This window comes from Biomphalaria glabrata, chromosome 8, assembly GCF_947242115.1.
Source record: "Biomphalaria glabrata chromosome 8, xgBioGlab47.1, whole genome shotgun sequence".
Classification (NCBI taxonomy): domain Eukaryota; kingdom Metazoa; phylum Mollusca; class Gastropoda; family Planorbidae; genus Biomphalaria; species Biomphalaria glabrata.
The window spans coordinates 31,687,852-31,702,171 of record NC_074718.1 but is presented as its reverse complement, the minus strand read 5'-3'; the positions used below and the strand labels follow the sequence as shown (position 1 = coordinate 31,702,171).

General features: G+C 35.1%; 1 protein-coding gene across 1 annotated transcript in view; it reads right to left on the bottom strand.

Annotated features, from left to right (window-relative positions):
- Positions 1-11,445, bottom strand: part of LOC129927749 (RING-box protein 1) — a 48,906-nt gene extending 37,461 nt beyond the window's left edge. Inside the window, exons 1-4 of the mRNA XM_056038339.1 lie at positions 11,288-11,445; positions 4,906-4,933; positions 4,324-4,374; positions 2,282-2,352 (exon numbers count right to left, since the gene is read on the bottom strand). Of these exons, the coding sequence (XP_055894314.1) occupies positions 2,282-2,352; positions 4,324-4,374; positions 4,906-4,933; positions 11,288-11,386 (249 nt within the window). The 5' untranslated portion in view covers positions 11,387-11,445. The remainder of the gene's footprint in view (positions 1-2,281; positions 2,353-4,323; positions 4,375-4,905; positions 4,934-11,287) is intronic.
- Positions 11,446-14,320: the final 2,875 nt, after the last annotated feature.

Here is a 14,320-nt window from a genome sequence, read left to right as displayed (position 1 = left end):
TTTGTGGTATATAAATACAATTTTTTTTTTAAATCACTACAGGCTTGACTTTAAGAAATGTAGACATCTATTAATTTGTAACATAACCACTGATATTAAATTTGTATAAGGTCTTTCAAATTGTAATACACACTCATATCAATTTATTTTAGGACTTGACAGACCAAAGGGAAGTAACCTAATTATATTTGATATTCAACCAGATACAGGTGATGGGACTTCAGTTGGAATATAATGGGTTGAATTTTTTCAAAAAGAATAATTCACATAAATAAAGTCTAAAACTTTTTTTTCTACATTGCACATTGTAAGTAATAAATAAATGTCATACAGCATTCAGAATATGAATTAAAATTATCCATAAAGACCCAATATACATATTAGTGATTTCTCTTTCATTCCAAGGGTTGCCCAAAAGAAAAGCTTGCTGGACAATCTAAAATTCTAAATCAATGGTTCCCAAACTTTTTTGGCTCGTAGACCCCTTGCAATGTTTTCTGATATTCGGGAGACCCCCTGCTTTGCTAATATTGCAATTCTCTGATTCATGAACTTCATATTTTTCACTGATTTCTAACTTAGTAATGTGAGACTGAAAAAAAAAAAAATCACATTATGTCAATTAACAATCTCACAGAATGTATGAAACAAGTCTGGTCAATAGGCGATGTCCGATTTCCTCTCAATTACATTTATTTTTAAAATGAGATCTTTAACATCCGAGAACTCCGATACAGTGTCAAAAAGAAAAAAAATGTCTAACAAAAGCTTTTTGACAACCAACAAACTTTAGTGTGAAGAAGGAACGGGCAAAAGTTATCCTCATTTTCTGAACACATTTGAGCTTTGATTTGTGTATTAAACCTGTAAAAGTTGCTTCGGTCAACTGCGGTGCTAACGAATTAAAGATGTTCATGCAATCCACCACTCAGATCTTTAGCTTTCGATGGATTACCCACGGTATTACTAACAATCCAGGTACACTATCCACAGTAGGACTCAACCATGAAAGGTTGCTGTTGATATTATACTTGATTGCTTTCTCATTAAGGTAGTCCTTCAAACATCAAATATTGATACGCGGTTATCCGTTTTCACCAAAAGAAGTTTTTCTTGGATTTATGAACATATGCAAATGAAAATGCTTCATTAGGGTTGGTTCGTCCACTTGTATAAAGAAATAAGTCGTTTGCAAATAATTACATTAGAAGCTTTCAATGTCACTATTCATTTCATCAATTGGCCTTTTAACTGTGTTATTGCTTAGTTGAATTCTTTAATAATATTAGATGAAGGTTTGTGTACAAAATAGTTTTTAAAACTTCAGCTGCTGGCAAAATCATTCTCTTTTTCTCGCTTATTGGGTGATGTTTTCCAAATTTCACAAGTAAAAGATACTTTAAGACACTTGCAAACCATTATCTTCTCTTTTTGATGTGAAAGCAGAGACTTTGTCCATTTTTAGTCTTTTCTCAACTTTATCATTGACTGTTTAAAAGTATTTCAAATCTTAATACATGTTATCAGGGTGGCATCGTCTCAAAGGATTCTCCAGCTTAGGGTGGTTTTATAGTGTCATTACTACTCATTACATAAACTTTGTTACATAAAATACTCAGAGGCAATATAAGTTCAACAAGGAAAAAGCCAAATTTAAAACAAAATTGCACTACTGTCTACATTTTATATTTAGATTCGGCCATACTAAATATTAGTTAACTGTAGGCTAAAATAAGTAATTTACACGAGGTATTAAAATGTACAGTAGTCTACCGTTGGAATAATAGGATTCAAAATTAGAGGATTAACTATGAGAAGTTATAGATTATTGTTAATTTCATTGATCTGAAATCAAAATTAAAATCACAACCTTCTCAAATGAAATCCACTCTCGTGGACCCCATTTACATGTCATAGACCCCCAATTCTTTTTTTCACTTTCGTAGACCCCTTGGAAGCCTTCGTAGACCCCTGGGGGTCTATATAGACCACTTTGGGAATCACTGTTCTAAATGAATGAACTTTCCTCTCTATTCAAATCCCATTAAGAACAACTACTAAAAGCATGAAATTGCGCCCAACAAAATCAATTGGTAAAATTATTTCTAATTTATTGTTGTTAGTCTAGATCTATTACAAATTTCATAACATTACTGATCCAAACTAATTGATACAATTACACTTAATATAGGTTTTGTTTTTTCAAAAAAGTTTTGTAAAAAAATATTTTCCTTGTTTGAAATATCTTGTAAATAGGTAAATAATAAAAAAAGATTCTTACATTGCAAACTCCCCAAGCTACAGTGCACTCCTCACTAGTGGCAGATGCTTGGTTTGCTTGACATTCTATACCTGTGAGACAACACAAAAAAGGAACAATACATTAGAAACAATCTGTTTCAAAATTGGCTTCGGAATGTAGAAAATATATAATAAATAACATTACCTACCAGTTATGTCCAATACAGAAATAATTGCTTTGTAAAGGGTCAATCTCTTATTCAAAGCCTCAAGAAAAAAATACATTTCCATAAAAAAAAAATCCTTTAGTTTTGTATTACACTGTGGTGTGTATATTCTGCAGTTCACATGATAATATTGTTACGAATCTCACTATCCAGGCTCTCTGCAAACTGCACCATACACCACCAACTTAAAGAACTTGACAAGTCAGGGCTCCAAAATAACGTAAAGGTTTAATGTCCATAAATAACAGCCAATACTGTACAATTGGCAGCACGTAGAACAGTACAAATAGCTCTGCGATAACAAATATCTCTCCGATAACACCGTTCCGCCGTATCAAGTCTTGCACTGGCCTCTCCGTCTCGTTCCGGGCTTGCACTGGGTTCAACAGTTCCGGACTGACTTCACACACTAGGCTCGTTGTGTCGGACTCGATCGCAGACCAAGATCAAGACGCCGTTCGTCTCTACTGTACTTGATAGTACTCCGCACTGAACCGTCGTAATGCTCCGTACAGAACCACACCGCTGAACTGTTCTGTAGTCGACCGTGTTTTGAACTCTTGTCGTGAACCTCCTTTCTGAACCGTCTTGACTGCGACACCTCCGCTGTTATATAGGGTCCCTACTGGCCTTCTCGAACCGGACAGAATGCCGCTCGACGTTTCTAGGTGGTCAGATAACTACAACTCTCGTGACGCTCCTGAGCTCTGTTCACGACGGCGATCCTTCCCGAACCATCCTGTTGACACACGACTCGGCTGACCATCGTAACTCGTCACGGTTGACCGCTCGTCTAGCGCTGGCCTGGGGCGATTTGCGTCGTCTGACTACACTCACACCACTACCCCCATCTGTGCCACCACCAGGTTTATAACACTGCCCCCTCCTTAGATCTGTCCGTCCCGGACAGAATCAACATCATGGCATTGGCTGTGAAGTTTCATCGCTGTAGGTGGGGGTCGATTGGTGGCGGTTGGCTTGTCCAATTTATTTTTGCACTTTTTGAGCTACAAGAATGTTTTGGTACTTTGGAAAACTGTCCTTTAAGATGGCTTCATATTCAGCCACCTTGTCACACACAAACACACCTTACATATTATTTTTTCAAATCATAACTCACATTTTCAGCATAAGTGAAATTGGAATCATTAATTTTGACAACTTTTTTTTTAATCAAGGTGAAATTTCACAAAGAAAATCATGCTGTGCTGGTAACATATTTTATTACAATTTCATAAAGATTATGTATTAATTATTGAATTAATTTTATTTTTTAAAAATTACCATTATAAGTTAAACGTTACATCTATGGGATTCAGGGGAACTAACAATTTATAATTTCCTTATTACTGAGTATCAGTAATATCCCTTTTGCATACTGCCACCACCTTGCTAATCAAAGACATAACAAAGAGATACTGTCAAAATACATGAAAAGGGAAATTGAAAATGCAAAGAAAAGAATTGCTCTCTATTTTGTATTGTGTGGCCCCAAAGCTTAAACCGCTTGGCTACCTATCAAGGGAGTTCAAGTTCAACACCCAACTTGAGCCAAGTTGTGTTTACTGAGCACAGCAAGTCAGCATGGAAAACCTTCTCCCCGCCTCTGGTCCACACAATGGATATGGACCATAGCACTCAGAGCATGCTATAGGCATGAACAATGAGCTATATAACTAAAACAATTTATGAAACTCATATTCAATGTAATTAGAATAGTTACAAAATCATAAATAAAAAAATCAATGTTTACTTTACTTTGCTATTTAAACATAAGTTAGGCATCTAGTTTTAAAAGAATTTGTAGATTACTTGTTTCATTAGGAGGAAAAAAACAAAAACAAGATTGACTTACAGAGATCCATGATGTGATTGCGACAGATAGCACAATTATCTACAACAATATCTGGAACCAAAAATATACATCCAATGAATGTCATAATTTATTTTAAAATATGTTCTGTTCAAATCTTAAAAATCAATTAACATGTTTTAAAAAGCTAATACCCTTATTGGCTAGCAAAAGTGAGCCATTATATTTTAGCGATAAACTTATCAAATCAATAAAAGCACCTGATAATAAAAGAAGCATACAAAGAGGATAAATAATTTACAAAGAGAGTTACTGTAATCACACAAATTCAAAGAAAAAATATGCAGACTTTTCATGAAATGTTGTAAAGTGTAACTTATTAAAGAATTAATTTACTGCTTTATAAGAAATCAACCTGTAAAAATATTACTTAAAATTAGATTAAAATTGTGAGTATAACTTATACTTTTAAATTTTAATTTCCAAAGATTGATCTTTTTTTTTTTACTAGCTATTTTAATTACTTAACACTGGTCTCTCTCTCAATATTAAAGCACGGAATGCTCAATAAATTCATACTGAATATAGTATAAATTATCCAGTTGTTTTTTTTAGTTTACTTACCCCAAGCCCAAAGGGCAACAGCGTTCCACTGAAAAAAAAAAAAATTGTAATTTTCAAAACAGCAATAGTATTAGTTCAAACACATACACACATACTTTAGAGCCTAGGAAATAGAGTTTTTCAGGATTTGAAGGACTTTTTTGGCATCAGTCAGTAAGTCTGTTTGATGAGCTGGCATGACTTTACTAGATTTTTTTATTATGGCTGTAGTGCGCCACTTGTAATTGTTCAATGTGCCACTTTTGGCTCATGCACCATAGGTTGGCCACCCATGCCTTAGATTTTAGATATAATTCTAAGTTTGTCTGTTAATCTAGTTTGAGTAGCTGGTCACACTGGAGTCAGTAAGCAGCTTAATCAAAGCCAAAGAAATTTCTTATCTAATATTAACAGACATTACTCCAAAAGAGAAGATCCTAGGCATTTCATGTGTTAATCTAGTCTCTTAAATTTTGCTAAGTTATTCATTGGTTTTCCTGGATTCAATCAACATCATCCCATTCCATTCTAGAGAAGAAGGAGCACTTACAAATTTGTCCTAGATCTAGATCTACATTTAGCATATTTAATTAAAAATATGGAATAAGAAATGTGCCTCTGTATCTTTTTGTCTTTCTGAGTATTATATTACTATTATTAATTAGATTAGGTTTTGTTTTCCTATTTTAGTTATTATGGTTCAATGTTTTCTATCAAATTATGTTATGTCTACTTATGACTCAAGTCAATTGGAGAGTGTTGACTAGTGAGTAGTGACACTTGGACTCCACAATCAGTAGTGTAAGTGTAGAAAAGATCTGTTAGATCTAGATTAGAATACATCTAGGCATATTCTAGAACTATCTAGACTAGATCTAGTGACAGTAGTGAGAGTGAGACTAGTCAGTCACTACCTAGATCTAGAGTCATTTTAATACTAGATGATATAGAGTAACTGACGCCCAATCAAACACCTTCATGTTAAGATACTTATCAAACACCCCTCTGTATGTTTTTAAAATTCACATTTTTTTCGATGATTATGACGAAACTAGTCATTCCTATTGTGCACCATCCATTTCTTTATAGTTTAGACATATTTAGTTTCATTTTCACCCAATGACATTTTTTTTACTTATATTCAAAGTGCATTGGTATAAAAACGTTTGTCCCTTTTGTTTACCTCTCCGGAAGAATGAAGTAGGTCACGAGTTAAGGGTATTTTTTTGCCAATAATGCAAACCTATATATTATGCTTCTAATTAGGCTGAGAAATATGTGCAAGTATTTGTTTAATCTGCCCCTTGCTACCCAAACATGAAAATTGAGGTTAAATAGGGAGTGTTCAAATGATGAAAGCAATCCCAGCTTCGTAAAGAACCGAACACCATTTTAATGTTAAAAATACACATCAAAGGGATATAACTTAAAGAAGAGAAAATATTTAAATTATAATATTTTTTATTGTTATTTTTGCAAAATAATGTAATACAAACTGCAGATATAAATTATGTGTATGTGTTATATGTGAATCAGCTATTTGTGGTTTACTGTAAATGATTTTTTTTTAAAGCAAATAGATTTACATCAATATGCAGGTTCCAAAGGACTGTCAATGCCGGGGGTGAAAGTGGGGATAAGCTCCCACTTTCCAAGAAATGCTCCCATGGCTTGCGTCTCTATATGCCTCTGACTGTCAAATCCAGCTCCTGGCCTTCAAGTGTGATTTTCAAAAATTCTGGCAGAACCTGTTCTTAAAAACTGACAGGAGAAGGGATGAAAGGTGGAACATTGGCGCCTCAAAACCAGTTTAGCTTCGTGTTGATGGGGCTTATCAGCCTGACTGAATAATGCAACCCATCTAGGAGAAGGAAAGCCTGACTACAAACCTCCACGTTGTGGCGATACTGTCCTGTGTGGGTATCGGGGCTTGGAAATTATCAAGAGTAATACTAACCCCACTGCCTTTCCACTTGCATTTCATTTCACTAAGGCGAATAATAGTGGAGCTTCCCCCCTCTAGGTGCTTTATGACGAAGGTCTGGACTGCACTAATCCATACAGAGGTCTATGTCTCACTATGCTCTACTACTGGATATAAACCAATCACGAAGTTTTTTCTGGAACTGGTGAATGTGTTAGCATTAAGGGGCCTGGATCCAGGATGTGACGATTCCACAGGGCATACCCAGGGCACAGTCCACCTTAAGCTTAACTACTGCCAAATAGTTACATTTGGAGAGCTCTGTGGATGGCGGAAAATGGACCATTGGCCAACCCCACCTTGTCCCATGGATATTCCAGTTACAGTTTCAGACCCAGATGCTCTTTTAATTCAGTATTGGAGCAAGTTGCCAAAACCGAAAACTTTCTAAAAGTGCAGGGATTATATATATATATATAAAAAGGACTGCCTGTGATAAGTCAGCTACTGGAAATAAACAGACAACAAACACCTAAACCTTTTGCAACTCAACATCTTAGGCCTACAAAACAAGACAACAGAGCTGCAACACATACTCAAGAAGCAAGATATACTCATAGCGCTATTACAAGAAACACTAATGCATAAGAAAAAAAAAATATATCACAGGCTATAAACAGTACAGATGCCTATGCACCAAATGTCAGGGAATTATGACCCTCATTAGAAAGGACACTCAAGCAACAGTAAAACACATAAAGAACAATACAGATATCGACATGCAAGAAATACTTCTTTGGAGAGGAGGAACCAAATACACTATCAAAAACTTCTACTGCCCACCATCTTCAACAGCAGAAATAGACATAAAACTACCACACTACACAAGGACAATAATAGCTGGTGACTTCAATGCGCACACACCCTCCCTAGGCTACCCATAATACAACAAGCTCCAATATTGAACCTCTTAAGTTATGGTGCAACAGAGCAGCATTAGAAGCTATTGAGAGATACAGAAGATTGGAGGACGACCATCCAAATAAACTACTAGCACAGAGAAATAAGAAAAACAAACAAAAAAAAAGCAAAGAACTCTGATCCAACTTACCGACGAACTAGCCCTAAAACACCATCTACCCAATAAAAGAGAAAAAATTACCAGATTCTCAAACATAACTCGTGGACTTAACTACAAACAACCAACCATTAAAACATATCCATATATACACCGACGGATCAGCCTTCAAAGCCACCATCAATGCTGGTCTTGGTGCCTTCCTGGTCTTCCCCAAAAATAAACACTTTGAAATAAGTGCACCCTGTGGTGACTACTGCTCAAACTTCCAAGACGAAATTGAGGCAATTACCATAGCTTTGCAGACAGTCGAAAACAAATTATATGAAGGGATACAATCACCATCAGATATTGTTGTCTTTACAGACTCCACTCTGCAAGCACTTAACAGCAGCACCTCAAAAAGCCCAAGAAAGTTGACAACACTAATAGTGATAATACACCAGATGATGACAAAATTAAACATCAACATCACATTCCAGTGGATCCCTGGACACATTGGCGTCATGGGAAATGAAAGGGCAGATAAGCATTCAAAGGCAGGATCATCTATGGAACAACCAGATAGAACTGTTAACTTCCTCACCCAAAGGTCAATGTTAATCAACAACCACAAAGAGGAGTGGCTCAACCAATGGGCTATAGGAAACACAGGCAGAGCCATGTACAAAGAAATGAACATGCCTAACAAACTGAACAGTATTAACTTCCTCCCCCACAAAAAGCAATCTACAATCTTCCAACTAAGGACAGGACACACACCTCTATTAAATCACAATCTCAATAAAATAAATCCCACACAACTCCCCCTTTGTAGACACTGCGCCCACCCTTATGAAACAGTAAACCATATATCCTTTTTGAATGCCCCTTCCTAATCCACCTTAGGCAGACCGACCACTCCAGCCCAACATAACCAACACCCTGTACGGCAGTGCTGAACAACTAAAGAAAACAGAACACTATTTTTCCTTGGCACAGTCTGCAAAAGAGCGGACAGCTCAGCAGCCAAAAGCTGGCTAGAACTAACTATATGCACTAATAGTACCCATTTTAAAATCATGATTTTATGACACATATACTTTGATGCTATTAACATTAAATTACAGTAGTAGGAACCATACCATCTAATTGTGTTTTTTATATTCAGATCCTCATTCTATTTAATTCTGTATTATGTGTTATAAACCAAAACCTAGTACATGTACTTGATATGAAGAAAGATGTGCCATTCTTTTTAGCTCTGTGTTATGTGTTAAAAACCAATACCTAACGCATGATATAGAGATATTAATAAAAGGAAAGGGGGAGATATAGAATGCAGAAATGGTATTTTAAAATTAAAATGTTTTTGGCAGGTAAGGGGGGGGGGGTAGAAAAACAGTCAAGACACTGTATCAATAGATCATCAATGATTGATCGACCATTAAAATGTGACGTCAGCCTCAATTTAAATACAGAGTCAGTTGTGCTTCTAGATCTAGATGTGTAGCACTGGGTCTATGCCATGAAGCTCATAATACGTTACAAAGACACTCCTTTGAAACAGATAATTTCATTACAAATGGATAAAAAATAACAATAATACACAAACACTCCCCTATTCTGCCTACATCCCCTTACCCGGGCTCTCTCCTTACACGATTCCACTTTCCAACATTCACCCATTTTCAGTGCAAAGTAAAAAATTTCAAAAACTCAATCCAAGCGCAGCCACCACAAAAAAGGGTTAGTGATAGCACAACACACAGGTGTAAACCAGGCCATCAACACAGCCCCAAAACATTGTTCAAGTTGTAGTGAGAAAAATGTTGAGGGGAAAGGGGGAGGAGCCAATTATTGATTGATCGAGTACCAACGGTCAAGCCGTTAGTTTCTAAGCAGAGATGGGCGATATGGAGCATGAGAAAATGACTTAGACCTGTCTGTCTTGACATGGGTAAAAAGAAAATGATATAGAATCTAAATAACAAAATTTTAAGACTATTATAAATAACACTTTTAAAACACCATACTTTTCAGAAAATTTTAAGATTATAACTCTTTTCAAACACCATACTTCCCATGTGTTCGAGTGTTTTAAGATGTTCGATTCTTGAAGGCAGCAGTAAAACAAAGTTCGAAACTTTAAGCCCTTTACTCTTGCAAGCATCGACCTGACCCACTTTAACATCAAATCTAAATAATCTAATTTTAACTAGACAATCTATGAGTAGTAATACAATAAAACATATCTACTTTTCCTTTAAAGACAAATGAATGAGGAGTTCATAGATACAATCAGTTTTTTTCCTAGGTCTAATCCTTACAGAGATACACACATTCAAACATAAAAAATGTTCGATTGACGTCAGTTGAGTTACTCTTTAACTCTAGATCTGGTCTAGATTACTCTACTCTCTACTCTCAAGTCTCTAGCTACCTACTAGAGTCATCAGAGTACTAGTCTACTAGATTGTCTAGATATTTTTTTAAGTAATGTCTGTATTATATAAAATTATAGATTACTATTTACGGTATTTAGTTTAGATGCCCAGATACCTTTGCTGACCACCATGTTGTTTTTAAGCATATTTTAATTTATCTCCCTTATCTATATTAAACTTTCAATAACTTTTTTTTTAGAGATTTTTGTTCTTATGCTGTCAACTTATCATGACTTATGAATTTTTAAGTGTATTTACTGTAAAGGTCTAAAAAAATGTTAATAATAAATTGATGAAGTTGTTTCTTCTTTTTTTTTTTCAATAACTTTTTAAAAACTATTTAAAGAGAGTTTTTTGTTCTTATGCTATCATTTTAAATAATTTTAATATTAGATCTAATAGCTGTTAGAAACAAAGATAAAATAAAAACAGAAAAAAGTTGGCAATTAACTTAAGGAAGATAATCTAGTGTTAAGCCTTCAAAACAAAAGTGGCGTATTTCCAATGAAAATATATGGTAATAAGAAATTAAATATAAAAAAAAATATATTTTAAAAACTATTTATTTTAAAGTATTTATCTCCAACTACTCCAACCAAGGAAATCAAATTACATATATTTCATTTCAACATTTGTAATCTGCATTTTTTTCTGCATATTCTTAAAATATAAGAGAAACCTGATTTAGCGTATCTAGTCACGTAAACTAATACCCTATTTACTAAACTAGTATTTTTACTAGACTAAGACTAAGTTATAAGTAGACTAGACTAAGTCTCTGACTAGTCTGACGTCTGACTGAGACTGACTCTCTTAGTCTTTAGTCTCTACTGAGTCAGTGAGTGAGTCTACTCCGACTCAGACTCTCGTCTCTTCTTTTCATTTTGTATCTCATAAGACTAAACGATCTAGTCTAGATTGGATCTTTGAAATTAAGATCAATAATTTATCAAAATATTAATAAAGTCTACCTACTTTTTTAACTTCAAAACGTTTTTTGCTTCCTCTTTCTCCTGAAACACTTGGACCTTCATCAATATCTTCATTGTTGTCAACATCCATTGCTGCTGCCATTTTGTGAATACATTTATTAAAAAACTAGATTGAACTGCGTACGTCATTTTTTTAGCGGAACTGTCTAAGTATGAAAATCTATATCAAAATATTCTAATAGGCTAACAAAGCTCTAGCACACATCTTATCTTATATAATAAATTCATCTTCATTTTGGTAGAGAGTTTAAAAAACAAAAAGATTGATTTAGATCTAGATTTAATTCTAGATCCAGACAATATGGTGTCTATTTCTTATTTTATATAATACAGAATACAGACGTTACTTCCAAAAACTATTACGTCATGCATCTATTCGATCTAGTCATGCATGTTAACCAATCAATGGCTTAAATTCTGCTAAATCATTGGTTTTCATTGGCAACCCATTCCATGCTCTAATAGCTTTAGGGAAGAAGGAGCATTTGTATAAATTTGTCATAACTCCTAGCATATGGAACGAGGTATGTGCCTTTTTCTTTATTTCTTTCTGAGTAGGCCTATGTAGCGCCCCCGAAAGGGGAAAAAGACGCTATAAGTTTTGAGTGAAATGTCTGTCCGTCCGTCCGTCCCTTTAAGATATCGTAAACTAGAAAAGATAGTGAAAACCCGACATCATAATATTTTAGTACATTCAAAGTTCTGATGCAACGGCTACTTTTCTTTTCTAAAAGCGAAAAATCTATTTTTTTAAATCAGTTATGCAAGCAGTTTTTTCATAAAAATACACCATTTTTACAACTATTCACTATTATTAGTAATAATCACGGAATGCTCTTTAGTAGGAGAGATAGAGATTCACCATATTTCTAATACATTTATGTAAATGGTTTTAGACTTTTTGATTTAAAAAAATATATGTTTTTTACATTTGTATTAATTGCTACGTTATGTAAGTTCTGTCCTACTAACTACTACATTTAACCAAAAATAATGTTGTTGTTTTTTTTTTAATAAAAAAAAAATTAGTATGCATATAACTTAGACATCATTTAAAACAACAATTAGTAAGTAGGTTTTCATATTATCGCTTGAACTGCCGTGCTGCGTCACATCTATACAACGCTTTACTAAAGGATTTTTTTTTTTTACGGAAATGTTTTTTTCTTTTTTTGAGGTTTTGAATAAGAGATTGACCCTTTGCAAAACAATTAGATCAATTAGATATTCATTATAAAACATCAGTTAGGCCAGGCCAGGTTCGCATAGGGTATAACTTCACATTCACTTATCCTTTGGTCTGCTGGACCGCTGTTGCACCACACAAGATCTGTCAACCTTCTTTCTCCATTCTTCTCTGTCATTTGTCTTTGATAGAATCTAATTCTGATGTTCTTTCTGAAAATATTAACCCCTGCCTTTTTACCTGCCTGGGTGGACCACTTCTGGGGCCGATTTTGAGTTTGTGTTTCCACACAAACTGTCTTTGTAACCCTATTAGGTTTTGTTTTTGTATTTGAAGATGATGGTTCAGTGTTTTGTGTATAATTGCTAATTTACTTGTATGTCCTCTGCGCGCGGCTATTTTCATCTAATGATGACGTCATCACAATTTTCTCCTTTTTTTGTTGTCTCTTTTATTTATAATTTGAAGCGAAGGGCTCGCAACTCCATATTATATCAAGTATGCACAAACACTTCTTAGGCCCATCAGTCTTCCATCTTCTGGCGTTATAATAATGTTACAAATGAACAGTGATAGGTAGAGGTCAACGTATGACCCCGGCGAGATGACACAGCAGCGAGTGTCCTCTGGAATCTACATGTACAAACAAAGACAGGATGTGACGTGCCCTCACGTGTTGTTCCAGGGGACGAACAGATCTAAGTAGGGGGACAGTTACTAATGAACAGTGACAGATAGAGGTCACTACGTGTGACCCCAACTTGATGACACTGCAGCCGATGTTTTCTGGAATCTACATGTATAAACAAAGACAGGATGTGACGTTTCCTCACGTGTTATTTCAGAGGATACTAGCCGTGTTTGTGCAACTTTGGACAAGCGATTAGGGACTCTATATAAGCCAGAGAGTTAATGTTAAAGTCAGTCGTATGGAGTCGTGAGTGAGCCGTTACAGTCGATACAGACTATGTAAGACGTGTGCGGCTCTGTGGAAGAGAAATGTGTACGACTCGGTGCAAGTTAACTAGGGTAGAGTTAACTGGAGTGGACTACTGTCGTTAAAGTCTATACAGCGAACTACAGTGGACTTGAGCCGTTACAGTCGATACAGTCGATGTAAGACGTGTGCGGCTCTGATTCGGTAGACTTGAGTACGACTTGGTTCAGCTTTGGGAGACCTGGAGCGACACTGGGAAGTGTGTCGTTGGTCTGTTCTGTGGAATACGGCTCGATGCAAGTTGAGAAGAGAGGAATTGCAACGAAGTGAAGAGATGCAGTGCAACGAAGTATAGCTAAATGTAAACTGACAGATATTGTACAGTCTTCTACGCTACATGTTACAGTAATGTTAGAGTTAATAGTCATTAAAGTTATATGAAACTGAAAGTTTAGTCGTCAAGTTCTTTACAGTGTTTTTATTTGTGTGCCAACTAGTACATTTAGCCAGAAGATTCAGAAATACGTAACAATAATAAATGGCTCTATCATTTGTCTAGACCAGTTGAGAAAGGGGTGGGTAGAGATGAAAGGGGTATCAATCACTAGCGTATCCAGAACTAATTTATCTGGTAAAAAGTTTGTACACGTTGTTTGTCCCACACCCTATCTCGGATCAAGCGGAAATTTTGCACAATTGTTATTCTTATACGACATCACAAGAATCAATAAAAAAAAATAATAAAAAAACAACATTTAATTAATTAACTATTGGTAATTAATTATTTCGTTTGGTATTTCATACAAGGGAAATTGTACTTGACTGAAGTGGTATAAGCTGAATTGAGGGCTTAGTGAACACAAAACATGAAATAGAAAGAATAGATAAATAAA